This window comes from Chamaea fasciata, unplaced genomic scaffold (genome assembly GCF_029207755.1).
Source record: "Chamaea fasciata isolate MVZ Bird 193981 ecotype frontalis unplaced genomic scaffold, bChaFas1.0.hap1 SCAF_1, whole genome shotgun sequence".
NCBI classification, from domain to species: domain Eukaryota; kingdom Metazoa; phylum Chordata; class Aves; order Passeriformes; family Sylviidae; genus Chamaea; species Chamaea fasciata.
The window spans coordinates 126,181,439-126,204,743 of record NW_027094086.1 but is presented as its reverse complement, the minus strand read 5'-3'; the positions used below and the strand labels follow the sequence as shown (position 1 = coordinate 126,204,743).

At 35.2% G+C, this 23,305-nt stretch overlaps 1 protein-coding gene across 1 annotated transcript in view; it reads right to left on the bottom strand.

Moving 5' to 3' along the window:
• THSD7A (thrombospondin type 1 domain containing 7A) overlaps positions 1-23,305 on the bottom strand; it is a 278,494-nt gene that overhangs the window by 72,492 nt on the left and 182,697 nt on the right. Inside the window, exons 8-9 of the mRNA XM_066196734.1 lie at positions 21,342-21,545; positions 38-229 (exon numbers count right to left, since the gene is read on the bottom strand). Coding sequence (XP_066052831.1) covers positions 38-229; positions 21,342-21,545 — 396 coding nt within the window. The remainder of the gene's footprint in view (positions 1-37; positions 230-21,341; positions 21,546-23,305) is intronic.

Below are 23,305 nucleotides of genomic sequence, written 5' to 3'. Positions count from 1 at the left end.
TGCAACAATCCACAATCCAAAGAGTGTCAGCCTTTACCTTCACCTGCGTAGGCCAGGATGGAGCGGGCACGCAGCTGCCTCCCTTCTGTGGTTTTTCCGGAGCAGGTGTGCGAGCAGGAGGACCAGGCAGACCACACGCTGAGCACACAGTCCTTGGGGCATGGCGCTTCACACACCACTGGGATGGGGTAGATGGCATCTCTGCACAGCTGCCTGTCAACCTCTTCTCCTGGGGGAAAAGGAAAAAAGGCCAGCAGCAGTCTATCATTTGCTAAATTAACTTGAAATGGGCAATCTAGTCCAGATGGGAACACAAATAAATTAGATTCTGTTCTTCTGTATAAACAAGGTAAATAGATTTTTTATTACTTGTATCCTCTGCCTCGATTCTAGAAAAGCATACTTAAATCGAACTTGATTTTATATTCTCATGAAGTGAATGCCAGCCTGGGTGGCCCTTAGGCTTTTGCTTTGTAATACATACTTGATCCCACACAAAATCCAAATGTGAGTAATAGATTATATAACACACCTATGGAAAACTGTGTACATGGAGATGCATGTACAGAAATGATCCATTTTTCATCCAAATTTATGGGAGAAGGGGAAAAATGTCCTAAGTTGGGCAGTTTTATAATCCACAATTCATCCTTTGAATTGCAGCTATCCATCAAAATATGAAAAGCTGCAGTAAATTACAGTCAAAGTGTTGTTTGGTTAGAAAGATCTCCATTTGTTAGCAAATCAGCAACACATCACTCTTTGTTTAGTGGAAGTATAACAAGATCTAGGCATTTGTATTCTTTAAGTACTCATTTCATTATAATAAAAAAATCCTGGCTGGTATGAATTGCTTACTAAAGTATTAGCTAGTATTTAAGTAGCAGGGTTGCTTTTGTTTTCAGTCAAATAATCGTGTGAGCACTGTGTCTGAGATCTGTCTAAACAGCACCTTAATCACAACAGAGATAGTTTAGTAAGGCAGCATGACTTCCTGATCAAATAAGTTAGTATTTAGTAAGGGGGGAATGAGCAAATGACCACATATTCTGATATCAGTAAGTCTCATGATAAATCTCCATGTTGGAGCAAATGATGGAAAAAATGAAGGAGAGAGGGAATCAGGTCCAATTTTTAGAATTATAGCTATGCTATCGCAACATAATAATGCCTGTTATGAGGAACTGAGAATGTTGCATCTATGATTACACTGGATTTCTAAGGCCTTGATAACCATATGCAATTAAGGCATGAAAGAACCAGTTCAGTTGTAAACATAAAAAAACCCTTTTAAAAAAATTTCTAAAAAGGATAGCATTTCGAAGCATCTCAATGCCTTTTGTGCTATATGATCTTTGCTGTACTAGGGCATAAAACCTTCTGTTATGATTCATTCATTGAAACACTCTTGAATTTTACATGATCCTGACAGGACAAAATAGGAGTTGTCTACATTATGCACTTTCTAAGATCCATCATGTCAACCCTTTTCTTTTAATAGCCAATGTCAACAAAATAATGTCTTATCAATATCTGCAAATGAAAGTAAGTTTTCAACACAACAAAATATTTGTTAGATATATTGAGTAAATGTCCTGCAATTGAATCCCAAAGGCATTAGTTACTGTTAGTAACTACCACAGTTCTGAAAGCTAATTCAGTGAGAACTGATCACACTAAAAATGAAGCTAAAGATCTAAAAGCTCTGCTTTACTGAGTCTCAAATTAGGTTTGTTGCTCAATAGATGTACAGTAATAATTGATTCAAATACTAATCAAAACAGAAACTACATAAACTACATTTTTTGTCATTCAAGGTTTACAGTCTTTGAACCTTTTAAATAATAATCTCTTAAGCTGAGTTCCTGAAACCAGGAGGTGCTTTAGTACTAAATCAGACCATGACTCCCAGAAGTATTACCCAAATTCTTTGTGAAAGAGTTAAAGATGAGGGCCATCCATTCAATATTAGATCCTTTTAAACAATGCCAAATATTTTATTCATACAGAATATTTAGGGACAACAGAACTACAAACATCAGTCTTCCTTGGTTCTGAAAACCAGGGAAAATCCTGCAGCTCATGTTTTTAAAATAGCCTAAAGTAGTCATACTCATCTGAATTATAAAGACCTTTGAGATCAAGTCAGTCTCAACAGCTATATTTTCCCATATTAAAATACAAATTTGAGCCCTGCCAAAGGCTTCATGGCTCTCCCACACCAAGTTCTGCTTCCCTCACTGGACTCAAGTTTTGCATCAATTGCTCCTTCTGTTATATTGCAGGTCATCACACCCTGACACCAGTGCAGGAGGGATTTCTTTCTGCTTCATCAGAAGGGCATTCTTTGGGCTCAAGGACAAAAGACAGAGGAGAGAACTGTAAACTTTTTCAGATAGAAAAAAATATAGAAAAGGGGTGAAACCTACTTTCAAATTGTTCCATTGTTAGATAACTCTCAATAAAGTAAACTGCTAGGACATATGCACACCATGCAAGAAATGGTACTATTAAAATAACTTCTGTCACAGCATAAACAAATGGCACTATAGTGAACTTATCACCTATTGGCTTTTAAATTTAAACTTAAGCTTAATTTGGTGCCACAACGAAAAATATTCTTAACTTAGTTTCAGTCTGAGATTATATTTCAAATGAAACCAAGCCTTCACTCTCTCCCAAAATCAAAGGTCCTATTTTTTCTTTACTTGTACAGCGAAAATATTCTAGATATATTTATCTTACATATTGGCATTTTGTTTTTGTCAAGTGTCCAATTCTTATCTGATGAATTTAATAGCATATAAATGTAGTTGGAAGGAATGTCTTATAATGGGCACTTCTTATCTTCAGGGAAATATTTTATTTATACTAAATTGTTTCTGACATTTCACTAATGATTTTATGAACAACTTGACCTTTTTTTGCCTTCCTCTTTAAAGTGCGTAGTGTAGTCAACCACCAGGAATCACTCAACCATAAGCTGGGAACAATGCCAGTGTAAAGACTACTTAGAAAAAGTCACATTTGAAAATATTTGCCATTGAATGTTGAAGCAAGTCCAGAGGAGGGCCCTGAAGGTGAGCAGATGGTTGGAATATGTCTCCCATGAGGAATGGCTGAGAAAATTGGAGGAGAGAATACAATGATACATTATAGCAGCCTTCTAGTACCTACAAAAGGCTGACAAGAAAGATGAAAAGGGGCTTTAAAAAAAAAAAAAAAAAGCATGTAATTATGGGACAAGGAGAAAAAGGCTTTAAACTAAAAGAGAGAATATCAAAGAAGACATTCTTTACTGTGAAAGAGGAGAGGCACTGGAACAAGTTTTTTGTAGACATGGTGGATGCCTCATCACTGAAAGTGTTCAAGACCAGGATAGAGGGAGCTGTGAGCAACCTGTTTTAGTGGAAGGTGTCCCTGCCCAGAGCAGTGAGGTTGGAACCAGATGATCTTCAAGGTCCCTTCCAACCCTAACCATCGATGATTCTATGATTTTATTTGAACATTATCGGTAGAAATTTGTTTTGCACAAGTACTGAAGACAGAACTCCAAAAAACATACTGAAAGGCCCTGGGTTACTTATACTCCAAACAACAGAATGACAAAAAGTAAGAAGCAGAGAGATGAAAACAGAATAAGACATTTCTGTCAAGAGAACTCTTCACCACTTATCAGTTGACTGGTGCATTAAAATCTGGAATCTAGCAATATTCCATATTTACAAACAATGTTGTTGAATTATATTTCTCAGGCATACATTTTGGACTAAAATCTCCAAATTTCTCTTAAGGAAATGACAGCATGTAAAAATGACAGGAGGCAAAAGAAATTTTGTTTTTCAAGAATTTAAAATGTCAAAAATTGTTTAAACCTTTCCTGGGAATTTTTTTTATAGCTTTACATCAGTGAGGAGCACTGAGGGGACAGCCTTTTGAATCCACATCACTTCCTCAAAAAATTATGTTGGATCCAGCTAGACAATCAGAAAAGCAAGTCACTACATTAAAACTTCTTTTTGGCTAACTTCTTGGCTTGAAGACTTCCTAGTATGTGTGCACACACAAGAGCCACTATTGAACTACACAACTATTTAGTTGTTTTAAAACAAACAGTGAAAAACAACCAAAGAACACCAAGCCAAGCAAGCAAAAAACCCCTAAACTAGGGCAGAAAATTTGCCAGAATAGGCAAATTTTTACAGATCAAAGAGGTTGCTTGTGAATAGTATTTAGAAGGAACTGATTAATAAATATCAGTATTCATATCACCATTCTTGTTTTCTTACATTCACAAACCAGGTATTGTATCTGTGGAAATTTAGTCTAGATGCTAAAGGTTGGGCTAGACCACATTCTGTGGTTAACGTGGTTGAATCATGTCAGTCCTTCGTGTTTTTGTCTACTCATCTGTAAAATGCGTCTGATATTTAAGTTTCTTGTAAAATGCTTTAAGAAAGTTCCAATGGGAAGCATTGCCAGAGCTGGAATCACTAGAGAGACAGGTTAAAGAAACTCTCTTGCTTATTGTGCATCTTTTAACATGGTACATGCTTCAGTGCACAGTAAAAAATTGCTGTCAAATTCTGACCTGTAGTAAATGGGAAGGCAAGTGCTTAACAGAGAGCAAAATGTTTTTTTAAGCCTTAAAATGAACAGTAAAATCACTGCAAGGTTCAATGAGGCATAGAGAACAACGTGAAAAAAATCAGCATAAAATAAAATTGCTGCTGGAGCCCTATGTAATAAGTCAATGAGCCTGGTCTCAGTTCTAAATGAGGAAACCAGTTTTTGTTTCTGAAAGACTAACCTATAACCTCATATGAACTACACCAATTTTGACAATAAAATAAAAATAAATGGAATTAAATCAAGAGAGTGCTTTGAACATTAATATCTAACATTATTTTTAACATGCTTGTGTAATCAGTAAAGGACAGGAATATCACACAGTGGTAAAACAAAATTTACAGTTGTATTTTAAAGTGGATAAAAGAAGTAATGACACAACTAAACTAAAACACCAAAAGTGAAGACTTCATATTATTTATTGCTTGTTTCAATATGTTCAAATTTACTATTATATCTTCAACTTGAGAGAAAAATGTCTCTTGTATCAATATCTTGTACATGATGTGTCATCCATCAGAAAACTGCTGGGCAGCTGAAATATTTGAAAAAGCACTCCAGAGCTCAACTTTTAATGTGTTTGTGGGTGCAGAAGGCTTTCTCATTAATTAACTGCCTTCAGTAATGCCTCTAAGCATGGAGGCTGCAGGAGAAAAATGCAGTATTACTTCACAGGATAGCAAAATCTGCAAGCTATGCTGGTTGCCACTGACTGTTTCCTTCCTTTCCTGTGTAGAAAAATAATCAGGAAAGTATTGAACTGCCCCCAGTATGAGTTGTAAAGGCTGAAATGGCTGAGAATATTCTTGTTCTTGAACACCTATGCAGTTTCCTATAAGCATTCCTTTCACATGAGGACTTATGCCTGTCTTTACACTGATTCTCTTGTCAATCTCAAAATGCATCAGACTGGCTGAGGAGCCAAAAATCATGTGTGGACTCTGCCCACCAAGAACAAAATATTCTTATCTTTATTCAAAATTTACTAAAGCCAGATCTGTGCTGTGTGCTCAGTCCTGTTTTCACTTGGAACTTTAACCACAGTCACAGTTAGTAAACCATATCCTTCTCCACTATAAAGTCATCAGTCCATAATCTGCCTGCCTCAAAGTTACAGGAATGTCATGACTATGCTGTAAGAGTATAGAAGCAGTGTTAATGAGTTTAACTGTCATTATTCTAAAGACATTTTTAAAAATTTCAAGTAAATCACTAAGTAAGAAAATATACAAATTTATCCAAACCTGAAATTCCATGCTAGATTTGCTTTACTAATAACCTGGTCAACACATTGGATGATTAGTCTAACACAAAATGGAAATTCTTCACATTACAGAGAAGCTATCAAATTTATCAAAACTTCATACATCTTCACATGCTAGGACACCTTGTATCTACAAACGAGCAGACAGTAATCAATCACCAGGATAGACTAAAATTATAATTTTAATTTCTAATACTTCTGCATTCCTTTCAAATCACTAATTGATTACCAAACTTCACCATAACAGGAAAAATCATGCCCACCTATCATGGACGGAGACAGCAAATAATGTTTTCCTTCCAAACCTAGAAGCTAGTTTGATGTTTTCTTTTTTTTTTTTTTGGGGGGGGGGGACAGAAATTCTGTTTAGGTTTTTATTTTTCCTTATACAGCTCAGGAGGAGTTCTCTGAGGAACACTGTCTTTCTTAGAGCACGTGTTTCTAATTAAAATGTATACACGACTTCAAAAAGCTGACCCAGATTTTTCAGTAGGGAGAATTTGGAAGTTAATCTCTGAAAACGTAATCAAATAAGCCACAGAAAAGAGAAACCATAATATTTACATGAAATTCATCATTTACTGTCTTGTTTAGCTCAACAATCCTAGGAGTGTTTGGAAGAAAAAAAAAAAAAAAGCAGCATGTGCAGCAGCATCTGACTGACAGAACAATTTTTGCCCGTGAATTAGTTCTATACTAGCAAATAACATGTATTTTGGTATACAATAGGAAACTTTTAACGTTTTGTTGATCCCACAATCCTTCATATCATGTTGATGGTATTTATTCATATCTGCTCTGAAAATAGCTTTAATGTTAGTAAAATGGCAGTGTCTTTCAAACCAGTAGCAACAGTGTATTTATTACCTTAGTAATTATTTTCCATTACAGTTCCTGAATCATCTGTCAAAAAATATTGATAAATTTTTAACATTTGGAACCTCTCTAATTATCAAACATGAAGTAACATTAACTACAATTCATGTCCTACGACACTGACTCCTAAGTTCTTCAATGAACAAAATGTGAAAAGACTGTGTATCTTCCCTTTGTATTATTCTTATCAATTGAAGACTCTACATTTATTTCTAATGCTTAGGTGCCTGGCTGGTAGCTCCAAGTGTTAAATCAGTTGCTAATTCCCTAATCACATGCCTTTCTCTCAATCGCTTTTGCTAAGTAGCATTTGCATTTAATTAAGTGCGTCTTAATTAGTTGATGGTTAATATTCTTGAAGTAATTTTCCTCTAAGAAGCCTAAGTAGAAACAGCACTGATTTCAATGAAGACAAATACACTGGTTACTCACATCTGTTCATTATGCAAAAATGACAAAGTTGGCCTAATAGTTTAATTATATGTAAACACTGCAGGATTGTAAACTGTTTGATTTGGTGGTTTGGGTGTGCAAATTTACTGTGGTTTAGGTTTCGGTGTAGTATCATACAGTCTATTCCTTACTGAAAGAAACATAGTAAACATGATACTTCTGCCACTTACTCAAAAAACCCATTGTGAATCTCATAAACATGTATATCTCTCTTTTTTTTTTTTTTTTTTTTTAAGAAACTTGAGAGCACAAGCACAGGTACCATCATCTTATTTACATCTTTACTCTTCCTTCACAGACAGACTAGTGACATATAGAAAAGGCCACAGACTGCTGTCCTTAACCTATGCAAATACTGGAAGATATACATACCTTTTAAAATAAAACAATAAATTTTAGGCAGTAATTCTGACTTTTTTAAAGCAAACATTTGCAATGAAAAATGACTAGTAATGACAGGAAGTAATATTATACAAAAGGAAAACAGCTGGAGCTTGGAAACACACCATATCCAGTGTTTTTCCAATCAAAGATAACAGCATGTTAACACAATTAAGAAAAAAATCATGATATTTTTATTGTTTTCTCTTCCTTGATGAGAGGAAACACCACATTTTACAAGCAATAACTTCTTGTTAATGGCTATATGCAAATTTCTTCTATATTCACCTTATGAGAAAAAGAATTCTGATGAGTGGGATGACACCGGCTTCAAGAACTCCCACATTCACGCAGATAATTTCAAAATTAGTACCTGAACACTTCAGCTCCTTTGCTGTAACCAAACCGGTAGATGAGCTCGGTTACAGCTTACAGGGCAGCATGTGTTTGTTGACCTTTCCCACAACACAGCATATTACCAACTGTGTAGAAAAAAGGCAGAAGCAGGTAACACTCTGCATGTGCTTTATAGGAAAGCTGAAAGATGTGAAAGTCATTCTGCTCCAAAGGTAAGACAGTTCTGGTTACAAGGTTTCTTCTCTGTCCTTAAATTCATCCAAATTTTCAATCACGCAAATTTCAAGAAAAGTGAGTCACTGATAAAAAATCCAGGTCAGTATTCCTTAGTACCTCAGGTAAATAATACATGACTACATGAATATATCATGCACCATATACAAAACAATTACAGGAATAACCAAAACCAAAATAACACTCCATACCTTGAAATGAAGGTAATAATAGAAGGAAAACTCTGTCACAAAATTAAGAACATATTTTAAAGATAGATATTTCCCGCTATAATTGCTTCAGATGGAAAATACCTTTGCATATTCTTTGGTAGTAAGTAAAAAATAATGATTAAACATAATGAACTAACACCTTCAGATACAATATTAATGCTTTCAGTAATCACATTGTCAGGTCTGGTAATAACAGAACATATGTACCTCCATTTATATTACAGTCATCTATCAGAATTACAGTCATGTAGACAGAGTCTAAATTTGCCAGACACAAATACAACCAGGGAAAGAAATAGTATTTCTTTACCCAAATAATAAGTTTTTTATTTAAAATGCAGTCACATTTGGCCAGATTGAACAACATGAAAAAATAATATCCCATAACTATGCTAAAATAGAAATATACAGAAAACAGAGGAAAAAAAAACCAACGAAAAACCAAAACCCGTGAAACACCATGTTTTGTTTTGTTTTTTTCCATGAAAGGTAAAACTTCTTATCTGGGCTTGACTTTTTTTATTCAATGAGATTGAGAAAAGTGAAAAATAACCGTGCTCTTTTTGCCATCTTCAAATTTGTGGTAACCACTTCGAAACTTTACCTCTTAATCCTTTACACCCTTTCTAAATTTTCACTATATTTTGCTAGATTTATTAAGGTTGAATACTTGAGTTCACTCAGAAAGTATTGAAAAATTTTTTTTCAAATCTTCCTGTGTTTCTAAGTGGTGGGGGTGATGGCAGCCACAGTATCAGTTCCCCCAAGCACACAGCAATCTCTTGGCTACCAGTGACAGTCTCAGTTAAAAAAAAAAAAAAAATAGATATGTAGATGGGGCAAGTTCCTTCACTACACACACGAAGGCACACTGAGGGTGGTTTGTAGCATTAAATGTGGCTTAAAAAGTAACACAGCCTTTTTATCTCTGACACAACCCTGTAAGTTACTGAGTGCATATTTTGAATTATGCATCAAACACTAATGGAAAACTCTTCTTACAGATGATATTTCTTTGATTCGTCACTACTTCTGATAGCAAAGAATATTCAACAGGATGAAATAGGCTGTATATGAACTACCTAAGTCAGTATCTCTGAAAAAGTCTGACCTAAACAGGGATACTGAAGAATTAATCCAAATTAATTAAACTGGGACTATGAAGGAGATTAGTTGAACTGTATTAACATTTTGTATGGCTATCCTTTTTCATAATGAAAGAGAAAATTCTCGACAAATAGAATTAAGACCACTCTAACTTTGAATAAGAGGATTTACAGACACATTTAATATAGTTTAAGTAATTATTTTTGCAGGTAATTTGGATCACTTTGGAAAGTGTCTTCATGCATTTAAGCAAAATAAACAAAAACTGAAACATGATATGCCTTTAGCTGAAAATCTCCTATTCTTTTAACTTGATGCTATAGTAGACTTGTACCACAGGGATAGAAGTTCAATAATTCTTATAAAGACTCCAGCAGAGTACCCAAACACTGCCTAACAACAGGAGTAAAATTTTCCTACTGCTTGACAGGTAGTTGAAGCATTTTCATGGTTCATTTGCTAATGTAGTCTTACTGAGAATGATAAGGAACAGAGAATACAAGTGTATTGATCATAACCAAGCAGAGTTGCCTTCCAGTGTCAAATAAGCCAATCAAATGTCATCTTGATATGAAAGAAAAAATAAGTTTGATGACAGGCTATGGTCCCATTGAGAATAAAATCAATATTAGTCATGGGACCAAGTGGGATCAATATGTCAAACCAATAGGCCATTTTAGCAGGATGGGGAGAGGAGGGGAAAAGTGCTGACAGAGCGATAAGGAAAAAAGAGGACAGTGTGAACTTCGAGGTTGAGATCACTTGAAAATTCAAACTGCATTTCTGAAAACACTTGTCAAAAGCACCAAGTCACCTTAAAAAGGTAGAGCTAGTTCCAAGATCAACAGAGCATTCTCATAAGCTTTTCCCAATCAAGCCACAATTCACATAGTGACAAATTTATATACAAGTATGACTTCCAGAAGAATGGATTAAAAATACTTCCTTTATTTGTTTTAAAAATGTTACAGAAGCTCTACTGTGTTTAAAAGTGAAGAAGAATCTTTTCACAGACTTTAGAAATAGTGATGGTGTTATTTGACTATTGGTAACAGTAGGATTCAAAATACATTGATTTGAAAATACAACATGTGTTTACTGCAATGTGTCTTTTTGATTATTTAAAAAACAACATGTTTTATTAATTACTGTAAATTATTGTATTATTTTTTCACTGCTGAGTATTCGCAGCAAAGTTTTGACTTCATCATGTATGGACACATAGACTGTTGTAGCCTTTTAAAACGTTTCGCAGGTATTTCATTTTAAGTGCTATTTTAGACATTTTCCCCTCCCATCCAATAAGGTCAAAATAATCTGGAGAACAAGTTTGGGAAGGGCAATGGAATGTCAATGACTTCAAACCCGTTTGGTTAGAGGAGATATTTCTGATTTGTTGATCTCAACTAGATTAACATTCAGGGATATGAGTTAGGAATAGAAGCATAAAAAGGAAATAATAGGCAAGAAAAAGAGTAGCATGAAAACAATGTGACAGTTCCACTAATGTCAGTAGAATGACAGTGCTCATGACAATCTTTTCAAAAATTCCCTGCACTGAGGTACTAATCTGCATATTTTCAGCAGCTACCTCAAATGGCTGGGTTTTTCAAGAAACAAGACTTACACAAACTTCAGGCTTATTTTCAGCATAAAAAATATCTTTGGTTAATAGAGTTATACATTTAAGTTACAAAAACTCCAAAAAGTTGCATCATAAATGGGTTCATATATACTTCAGCAGTGCAGTATTGTCCTAGAATTTGGCCACCAACATAGTAATGTTATTCTTCTCTGTAATGCAAAAGCTTACCTCACAGATGAAGAGAATGATTAATAGTCTGCTCCTGACAGAATATTAAATGCATTTTTCAGTTCGTCAATTATCTAGTATTTCACTACTGTACTGTGAATTTGCAGCAAGTTTCCAACTGTGCGTTCATATTCATTGGCATACCTCTTGCCACACAAAGACACATGTAACTCAAAAAAGAGTTTGAGGCAGTAAGAAAAATTATTTTATATGGCAAAAGGTGATTGCAAACATTTTCTTTGCATTATTCATCCAGCGCCAGCTAGTAAAGAGTTGTCACTCTCCATGTAATCTGACAGCTCAATTAAATCACAGTTAAAACATAGGACCCAAGAGGTGTAGGAGAGATCACTGACACTGTCATGTTTACACATTTCTGAGAAATGGTTTTTAAATTAATTTCATGGATGCTTTTGTCTGTGTCCTACTACTGGCAGATAAAAAAATAGTCTTTGGAGAACATCTTTTTATCCATCTTGCAATGAATATCTTCTCATCATTACGAGTGGAAGGCTCAGTATGCCTTTAGGGAGCTCAGACTGTGAATTAATCTTCTCCTTTGGAAACATTTTCATAGCTGATGCCTCCCCAGAAGACTAAAACTAACCCATCCTTTTGACTTTTTCTTTCTCTTAGCCTCTAAGTGTATGGACTCAGAGAAGAAGCTTCCAGGAAAGCAACTAGAGGTAAATACTACTATATCGTACAAACTTATGCTGTGGAAGGAAATAGAATAGCATTGTCACAATTAAACTAAAAAACCCAGAACGCCTCTGCAAGTATAGGTTTACATTACAGCTTTTCTAGTCTGTTAATAAGTTATGCAAGCTAATGTCCTAAAGTCAGAGAAATCTGAGAGATTTCACTGTAGATTGACACCTACTCACAGAAATCCATTGTACCCTAAAAATGGGGCTCCCTTTCAATACTGGTTTTCTAGAAGACATCCCACAGTATATCAGATGCTTCTAGCTAATGCAATCCTTCTTTTTCCCCACTTAAAATAAAAAACCTCAATTCTGAGACATCCAGAACAAGAGATTTCACATAGTTTCTGCTTACTATCTTTTCTCTGGAAAACACTCAAACATGTTATTATACAGTTAAAATACTGCATTATACAAAGGCAGCTTTCATTTTGGGATTTATTGTTTGGTTTCTTGATATAGTTTTGAGGGTAACTTGTAGATTAAGTATGTAAATCTTGCCCTAGGAATTATCAGATATTTGTGTCAAATTTTATTTAGACGTCCTTTATTGGTGCTGATACTATTTTATGAATAGCAAATGGCTGCATGAGTGTTATTATTTTTCCACTGGGTCCCTTCCTCCTTCAGTTCACAGATTGGAAACTCCTTAATGGGGAGCTATTTGGTATTTTTAGCTTTATTTTCTTTGTTCAAGTCATGATCCTATGTTTTATTTACCACAGACTAATTAAAAGTATTATTAAGACAGAACTGGCATTTTTCCTAAGATCTTTCTGTCATGACTATCAGATGCGCACTAGCACAGAGTTATTTTCAGAACACTGAAGATGTGGTGGGTCAGCATTATTTGTATTTTGCTGATGCTGAACAAAAGCAGAGCAAAATTAAACCCTGAAGAATAGGACAACTAAGGTTAGTTGTTCCACAGATATTGCATTCATTACTACAAAATGCCCACTTAATCACCAGAGGAGAAATATCTGTCTCACAAATAAGTGGCAGATTCAGGGGAGAAAAGGTCATGTTGGCAAAATTAAATAATTAAATTCTTTTTTCTGATGTATTCACATAAGGACCCAACAAAATTAATTTCATAATGTTTGAGGGCTTGCCTTTGAAAACTAAAATACATAATTTTGATGTAATATTTCTTTCCAGTTTTCTAGTTTAAAACAGAAGTCAAATGATAAATACGCCTGCCATGGGTGTTGCACTGATGCTGGAAACTGCTGCTCTGTCTGATGATCTCATGAGACAAAAGCAGATGCAGACTAAAATTCATTGGATTCCAGCCCTAGAAGTTATGAATTTTCTTTTCTTCCCCATTCTCTGGCTTCATAGCCAGCTTTATTTTCTCCAGACACTAATCCTAGTCTGTTACCTCACTGTCCTTTCCACCCAGCACTGCCAAATTCTTTCCAGCTGCTTGTCAAAACCTGCCATGGGCTGACCCTTAGCAGATATTTAATCCCTCACCAAATTCATTCCTAATGCTTGTCATGCAGAGATATTTTATAAGTTTGAGTTCTTTACTTGGTCTCAGAAAATTGCCCTGGAGGACACCAGGGTCAAATCCTACCTTTCCCCAGCTTTAAACCTAATTGTTTGGCCAGAACAAGTTTCTTCCTCTTATCTTGCCTTTTTCACCAAGTCCCAGGTACAAATCTCTATTTCCCTCTTCTGTGGTTGCAGCTACATCGAGTCACAAACTACCTGCACTCCAAAATTTGAAAGAGATCACTGGGAACACTGGAGAGACTAGTATCAATCGTTTACCTTGATTTTGAACAATCACTGTGTCTGAGCATGTTTTAGTTTGAAGTTTCCTAAGTATTCAGTGAAAATGCTGCTTCTGTTGTGCACAGGAGTTGCAAGAATTGCAAAATGCCACATATAATCTTAAGGCTTTAATTGGCCACTGGAACAGTTGTCTTGTGAAATCAAGTATTTTTTGGCAGATAAGAGAGATTTTTTCATTAATAAGTACTCAACTCAAATAATGATCTCTGAGAAAGGTCAGACAACGAGCTGGTCTAGGCTGGAAGTACTGAGAGTAAAATACCTATTTGTTCTGTCTCAACATGACTAGCTCATGATGATGGTTTTATCCTCACCATTTATCAACACAGTGGTTTCACAGCTTTGAAATTTGATAACATTTATTTAGAAAATGGATCATAAGTTTGCAGGTTGTTGTAAAATACAAATAGGCCAGTGCAACATTTTCTCAGATGGAAAACTGACACCCATCAAACCTAGTGAGAATATATGTCTTAGAAAATTTTATCATTAAATTAATGACTAGTGCTATGTTATATACTCTTCTGAGAAAGTGGTACTTAACGTATAGCTATATAGCATTATTTTTATAAATAACAGAATTAGATGTAAAATTATCTCTTCTAAATATGTTTTGTAAAAATATTTCAAATATTTTCTGGGTATGCTCTAGGGAGTTAACATGTTGACACACAAATCCAAAACCAAAGGAGTTCAATACAGTTCTAGAAATCCTGTTTCATAATCCAGTCAAAACTCCCTAACCCTCTTTTTCTTGTTTCATTATAGCATAATTTGAATTGATAAATGGAAAAAACTGGTGCAGCACTAAATTGACCTTCCTAAAAAAATCCCAGTTGTTATGTAGTGTATCTGCAATTATCCTTCTCTGTATTCACACTATGATGAAGTTTGGAGTCTAGTCAGAATTGGGTTCTTGCATTGTTGAGTATCATATAAATCAAAACATATGCATCAAAATCCCTCCCTTCTAATTTAGTCACATACAGTTCTTGCAATATCCTACTGTCTGTGCCATCAAAAACAAAAGAAAGTTACTAAGAATATGGATCATATAAAACATTGCACTCTCTCGGATACATTTTCAACACATTTGCACTTTCCACTCCGGCAACCTCTTCTCCTAGAAGTCCAATAAATTTTACACAAGTGTATTACATGTTAGAAGTAAACAAGTCAAAATACACCAAAGTTGCCTGACCAGACAGTCACATTATGATCTACAACACCAGAAAAAGATTTTGGTAAGTAGGTTGGCCCACCTGTTTTTTACCTAAATATATTATTTGTGGACATTAATGTCTCATTAGGCATTGTCCATACCAAGTGCAACTCCGTCTTCAAAAATTTTATGATAAATTGGAAACAAGGATCTATTGGACTGTCGTAAGTGCTAATTGTTTACTGGACTATTCAGATGGAAAGCTGGTTTTCTTTTATTTATCCCTTTAAAAATCATCACATCAAATTGTAGGCAAACTATTAAAGACATGGGCAAAGACAGTTTTGTATTTCACTCTTTCCATATAATTAAATTACTACATGTTGCATAAATACTAAAAGCGTCCATTCTTTTATGAAACTCAGTAGTGATATGTCACTTTCCTAATATCAAGATGAGAGACAAAAAGGAACTGGTGTCATCAATTAAACATGACTTGTTATTGGCAGAAGAGTTATCAATAATCAAACTATTCTGAGACTTCAATGAGATAGTTTAAGCTGTATACAGCACTGTTGTTTTTCCTTATATTCTTTTATACTAAATAAAACAAATTTTGTTAAAAATAAATGCCTTAAAAATCCAATGGTCTGAAACATAATGGCCTGAGAGTGACAGTTTTAAGGTCCTTTAAATTCACTGTATTTTACCCTCACTAAAAAATTCTTAAATATACCAAGCATCCTAGAAACATATTCAATAATTCCTTATGTTAGCAGAAAAATTAATGGAAAGGAAGGAAGGACTTGGGTACAAGTTTCATAGCCTATGTGTTTACAGTGAGGAACAAAGTATGCATCTGATATTTGATTTAAATGCCTCAGATGGTCATCTGAAAAACTGTCAGCAGCAAAGAACAGTTTAAAACAATGCTGTTATGATATTAGCTCAGAAACAAATATTGGGAAATGATGACTAATGCCAACATAACCAAGTTCCTGTAAGCATAAGGCACTATGTGCTCAAAGGAACTGTCATTAGCTATTGTTTTTTTCTGCTAATTGACTGCTGAGCATTGACCAGATTTTGATCTGGGTTTTCTTACAGGCATAACTGAATAATTCAATGTAATTTCAATTTGAATCTGGCTCTCCGTTCTTTATAAAGAACTAAGTCATAAAGTGACACAAAATGGTATTTTCTTTTCTAAATAATCAACACAATATCCAATCAGTCTGACAGCTTCTTCTTTCAATGCACAAAGCTGCAGAATAGAAATGTCAGAAAAGTAGATTCCTTACATGTGGGAACACCTAAAAAATACTTGTGCTCAGGTCCATTGCATCTCTTATTGTTTCCCATCAAGAAAATAAATGACGATCAGAAGATTACTCAGATAGCATTTGATTCAAACCATAAATGTACAAAAAGATCCAATTCTGAAACCAGCCAGAATATTATAAAAAACAATTGTTGCACCACCCAAACTTACGTTTTTTCCTGAAATTTATTCTACCTCTTTCATTAGCTGCTTATTGTAAGATGATATAAAGCCACAACCAAAAATTAAGGAAGGAAATTGAGATATTGATCAGGAAATTATAGAAGAAAATTTAAACTAGATGAAGAAATTTTATAAGTTTTACTTTAAAGTAAAAGTCAACAAAAATAAGAAAAGGCGTATTTCAAAAATAAATATTTCTATCTCTTGAGAAAAACAGTAAGGCAAATAAAACATAGGATGTTTTATTGTTGAAGTGTGGCATCTTCTGTTAGTCTCACTAGCTGAGAATAAATACAGATAAAGGACAGGTATCCTGCAAATGTCCTCTGTTCCATTTTGGTCAGTATAGTGTTTCTGCTCCAGACAAAGTAGCTAAATTGGTTTGTAACATGTCTAAATGAAACATACTAGTCTATATCTTTTAATCAATACCAACACCACTGCTTTGTCCCCAGTATTGCAAAATTAGTAAAATCCCCCCATATACATCAGAAAATACTGATGTCACTGGTGCTTTGAATCTGCTCTTCAGCCTCAGAAAAACCAGATCTGTGTCACCCACCTCCATACAGGTGCCAGAAAGGATCTTGGGGCACTCAGCTACATCAGCATGCACCTCTGCCTACACAGCTTCAGCAGCAATTTTGCTACTTCAAAGAGTTGTAGGAATTTGGATATACACGAAGAGCCTCGAGGTTGCCATGGCTCCCTCTTCCAAGGCAAGTGACTCTCAGCAGTGAGGTGTAAGACTGCAATGAGTCCACTCCTGTCTGTTCCCTGTAGAGCTACTGTAACCCAACAATTAGTGAGCACCAACAAGATCCGTAAGAAATCTGTGCTTCTAAAGTGAGATCTGTTTTGTCCAGAGTAATACATGCAGCAGTACAAAGGCCAGTACACCATAAAGGATGCAAACCAATTTATTATTTACAAATTCTTAGAAAATTAGTAATTCATTTCAGATGACTGTGTGAGAATCAGAAGTACACTACAGCCAATGCCAGTACCTGAGCTACAGCCTCCAGCCCAAGACAAAATAAAAAAAAATGAGTGAACAAGCATTTTAGGGTATTTTGTCAGTAGCTAATATTGGAGATTTTTAAGTCAGAAATTTTTTTCCTTATATGAGTAGCACTAATATTTCTGTTAACAAAGTGGAGAAGCAGCCAGCTTTCCCACTATGGAACTTAAATAATGGACTATGGACTTAAACTAACTCAGAGATATTTTTGAAACTGTATTCTTCATAGACTGTCACAGCTACAAAGAAATAGAACAAATTAATTTGTTCTAAAATTACTCTTCTGAGTGTAAACTGTGTTAATACACTTAATAATAGATGGTAGGTACACAGGAGTGTGTGTGCATGTGTGTATGTATGCCTTGCAGATATCACCTATACAATAAAAAGATGAATGTCAATTTTTTTTTAAAAAAAGTCATTCTATCATTACCAAAAGTTAATCTGTAGAATGGAACATGAGCAACAGTTGTCTAATTATTAAAATTATATCTACAATGAAGGAATTCTGATCACTTTCTGTCCAGTCTGGGAGCTTCCACAACCAAAAGGTATTGTTTTCACCTAAAAAACTCCTTTGTAAAATTTCCTGGAAGATTTACTAAGAACATTTATTTTGAAAATGTTCTTTCCACTGCAAAAGACTGAAGTTCCATTCATATAATAAAATGCATCAGTTCATTACAGCCTCTGCAATGGCAACCTGGGGTACTGAATGTCATGTTTTTTCAGCCTGAATGAAAATTCTGATTACTGCCATCCGCTGTGGAAAGAGTGACAATCACAGGCCTCCAGAAATGCGACAGGAGGATAACCTATTGTTTGCTGTTGTCTCAAAGGCTGCAATTACTCTTACCTAAAAACCAAAATGAAGAGAAAAGCTAATTCCAATTATATGAAACAATTTCACAAATACTGCGGCTGGATTCTAATTGTGAGACAAACATCCAAGTCAAGACATATTTTCCCAATTAATCATGCTTAAGATATATAGAACGTTGCAACTGTGCACAGGAAGATAAGCTACTAATCAGTGTTGGGTTCATTTTAGATTAAAGCTGCAGACCTTTATCCATCTAGAGTACAGTGCTTAGTCTGATCTACCAGCCTTTTTCATTTTATAAAGCAGAAACCAGTGGCACAATATGCTCTTTTTTTGGAGACATTGAACTCCCTTCATTTCATCCTTCCCTATCCAGGCACTTTTAGATTCAAGACTGGTTTAACACCTAATAACAATAAGAATAAGAACTCTCGAAGAGACTGAAGCAAAGATTAGTTTAGTTTGGGTAACATAGTAATCTTATGCAATAGTTAATGCTTTCCATACTATTTCCTTTCAGGGTCACTTTTACCCGTAAAACTGAAAATAAATTCCCTGTATGCTACTAAGATCAAAATATAGCAACACATGATTATTATGCAAATTATCTATCCTAATAATAGAGGTACAATATTTAAATGACAGTCAATGCAGTCTTCTCCAAGAAGTTGTCAAAGAACACTGAATATCACAAATTTCTTAAAATGAATAATTTAAACCATGATTTTTAGACAATGGAAGAGTAGCATTTTCCAAACTATTTTACTGAAACTAGCCTGAAGCTGTGGGGCTTGAAGCGAAACTTGCCTGACTGCAGTGTGTTGCTGTCTTGTATTCTGTAGAGCAGAATCTAGGTGCCTGCAACAAGTGTTTGGCAAAGGACACCATGGATACTCTGTTGACTCCCAGGGTAGGAGGCCAAAGTACTAGACAGGAACTACCTGGGAAGAGGTGGTGGTTTTTAAAAAGTATTTAAGAGCTGTCTAGAGGATTTCTAGTGGGTTGGTGCTATGGGAAGCAAAATAATAAGATGCTTGAGCCGAGTCAGCTTGGAGGGGGAGATTGCTGAGGCTGGTGGCTCTTTGTTTGCTTCTACTGCATCACACTAATCCTTCTCAGGAGAGAGTGAAGCAGAAAACGGTATTACTGGTGAAGTACACAGAAGAGTATTTACTAAAAGTAGGAATTTCAGAGAAGAGCTGGGACAATTAATTACATTACCCTCCATTGCTTTTGCACTCTCTCAAACATAACTAACACATATTTTTGTGATTGGATGACCGGGTGATCAGATCTTTAGAAAACAAGACATAATTGAAATTTGTTTTCTCCTATCTTTGAAGCTATGCCCACAACTTTAATCTTAAAGACTGACAGGCCAAACCCTGACTTCTCACTCCTTCTGAGGTAGATTACTGATACAGGCAATGTATAAGGCCATGTATTTACAGCAATACATAATGCCATATAATTCAGAAAGACAGAGAGACAAAAACAAATACTGGGAATAAAAAAAGTTAAACACGAGTTTTCAAAGTCAAATTTGGCCAAAACCAAAGCCCATGAAGTGCCAAGAGCAAATCCTTTGAGTTTTAATATAAAATATCATATACATAAAAGACATCTCAAAGTTTAATGGCCCAATGGCATGCTCCAAATATAAAATATTATAGTCAATATAAATTATCATATTACAACTAAAAAGAAATCAGTATAGATGTGTGAGAAAACAAAATTTTTCAAAATAAATGTAAGCCAAACTAACCGTAATCTAGTAAAGCAAAAACCCAGTTTTTTTGTTTTACAGATTTCTTTAAGTGTCTTCACAATTATTTAGGAAACACCTTGATTTACAAGGAAAAGGCCATTTTTCATCTGAAAATGTATACAAAAAACCCTGCAAAAAGTTTCAGTGTTGTTGCCAATGAATTATTAAATTGCAAAGGGAAATTTTTTGAGTTAAGGACATAAAATATGGGAGATTGAATATTGCAATTCTAGGCTAATCTCTTTCTGAGCTGTAAAAAATGGTTACTGGTTCTCTTAGGTGCAGAAAAATAAATCTTGCATTCTAACTCTGAGCAATTCAATTTAAGCCCCAAAAATCGCTTACAACTGAAAGTCTTCAGCATGAAAGCTCAAGATTTAAATATCTCTATAATCAGTTCTTATTACTTCTGACTGATTTAATTTCAAAATATTTTGTGCAGCTGTTAGCGCTCATCAGACGTGTCCTCTTACTTAATCCTCTGTTGGAAGAAGCCGCTTACCTGCTTACTGCTTACTACACTGCAGTCAATACAATTATTTTAATTTATATGCTGCTCTAGACTACAATATTGCTAATGAATAAGAACCATTCTCACAACAGTAATTCATTAATCTTCAGTAGATTAAAGTATTCTGTAAGCAGCTTTCAAAATTGGCTTTTATGACTATGTCATGCAAGATCTGTTTTGTCTCGCAGAAGATAATTGAATAATGGTGGTATTTTTTTTGACCTTTTGAAGAAGAAAGACAGCTTGGACTGTCAACCCAACTCTGTAACACATCTCAAACCATCCTCTTTAATAAACACATTATTATTTTTCTTCCAGCTATACTTACTGCAATGCATCTTACTTTGCTCACATTTTATTTGTTTCTGGGCTCAGAGGATCAGCTTTGTTAGTGGGATTACATCAGGAAATTCAGTCAAGCAACTGCAGGCATAAACCTGATCTACTGGCAAACAATAGATGTTTTCTATTTAATTTTCTTTAAGTCACTTCGTGAAGCTTTGAAAACCTATACAGTATAAGTGAAGGAGCTTGGTCCTAGAGCAACTAGAGGCCTTACCCTTCCTCTCCAGTAATTAATGAACATTTATGTCTATTCAGACAGCTTGGTTTTCAGGATCAAGAAAGCTGAGAACAAAAACTGATACTCTTTTGTACTACATTTCAGTATCTTCACTCTAGCTGGTGTGGACTGTAGGAAAAAGCATCCATCTTACCATCGCTGTTGACACAGACGACAACAGGAACCTGTGTCCCAGGGCCACACGGCTTCTCATTGTCAGGAATGCATTCCTCCAGCCCCGTGATTCTCCAGTCATAGCAAGAGGGCTCTTCACATGGGATGGCTTCCAGCAGGTGAGGGCAGTTTCCTGTTCCTCCTGTAGGCTCATTGGTGATGCGACGTTTCCTTAGTTTAAAGCCTGTCCATGAAAATAACAATTTAACTCTAAAAGGTGAAGTGAAGCACTTTCTGTATCTGTCTATACCTGAGTGAACAGTTCTGTTCCTCTTCTCTACAAAACATACCACAGACACTCAGCAGAACAAAGCATTTTAGATAATTGGATAGAAGAACTCATTAAAGAAGGTCTAAAGTCCTTCTTCAGTTTCAATGTTTTGAGCCTCCTCAGGAGGGTTTGCCTTAAACTCCTGTATATCACAGTCATGTGTACTCCAGGAAGGAGACAGGATCATTTGCTGAGCATCACTCTTGCAAGATCCATCTCATTTTATGCATCTTGATTACATTGTTGGGTTACCATTTCTCAATAATGTTGTTTGTTTTCTTCTCAGGTATGTTTCAACAGGAGAGGATTATCAAGCGAAATCAGCTTATAAACACTTCCTTGCCCCTCTAACCCTCCAAAATAAAATGGCAGAATAAAAGACAACCTTGTGAGAAAAAGAAAAGCACAGAAATAAACTCAGGTCCTATGGATACATTTTCAGTAATAAACATCACAATATTGCCTTGCAAGCATTAAAAAAATTCCTTAAGGCTACCTAAACTCATTTTGGAAAGGAGAAACTAGTGGGCCTTTATGCACTGTGTCGTCTGCCAGGTCAATGCCAGAGACCAAAAGTAACTCCCTCTCTCCTTTCAGGATGGCCCATTGAAAAAAACGGAAAAATACAGTCAGAACAACCCAAACAAACTGAACGGATACAAGAAATAATTTATCTTCTCACATCTTTTCAGTCTCTTTTGTTTTATATCAGTATTCAGGCAAGTTAGTAATATACAGAAATTTTAAATAAAATACTTCATGCAACTGTCATTTCTACCAGGACACAAATGAAACAGAAGAGTTTTTAAACACACATGTTCAAGAACTGATTCTTTGAAGATATGCCTCTTAATTCAATTATAGCAACTATTTATTTCAAAAATACATTTCCATTTATCATCAGTTGTTGTTTGTTTTCTTTTTTTCCTAAATTGAAGAGTTCAACCAAATAATGTGCAAAAGGTTTAGTAAGCCTGACACAAAAGGCTGATATATTTTCAAAAATAAAAAAACTCTAATATTCACAGCAACAAAGGATGCAAATGATCTGGAAATGTGTAGAGAGATATGCTGCTAAAAGTGGGAGTGCCTGTGCAATTTTCACATCATTCTCTCAGAAGAACTGTCAATGCAATTATAAAATAAAATGTAAGGATTTCCAGATAAGAAGAAAACATTGGCAGTTGAGAAAAGATCCCTGCTCATGTGTGCAGGAATAAAGGCTTGCACAAAGCACATACTAATGTATTTCTATTAGACAGATGTCCAAATCAGTCTCGCAAACCTAAACTTTACCCCTGAAAATGTAGCAAATCTTTCAGTGACAAAACAGCAATAAAAATAACAGACTACTTGACAGCTGTACTCAGAGGAAACTTAATCTGATAGATTTGCACACTGAACTGCTTTTTCCTCCTTGAATTGATCATGGTTGGGTCAGAGTTTCACAAAACAGCTTTGTAAAACCTATATAATTGCTGCCCAGACAGAAGTGTAGCTAGCAGTATGCCAGAAAGATCCAGCTAAACAAACACAGTAATCACAGTTGCTCCTTCCAGTGGACATATGTGGCTGCCCTTCCTTATGACTGTTTTTAATCAAGAAACCTAGTCTGTATTCCCAACTTTTATCAGATAATCACTTTGCAGCAATGACTAGGCCAGTTTTTCTCA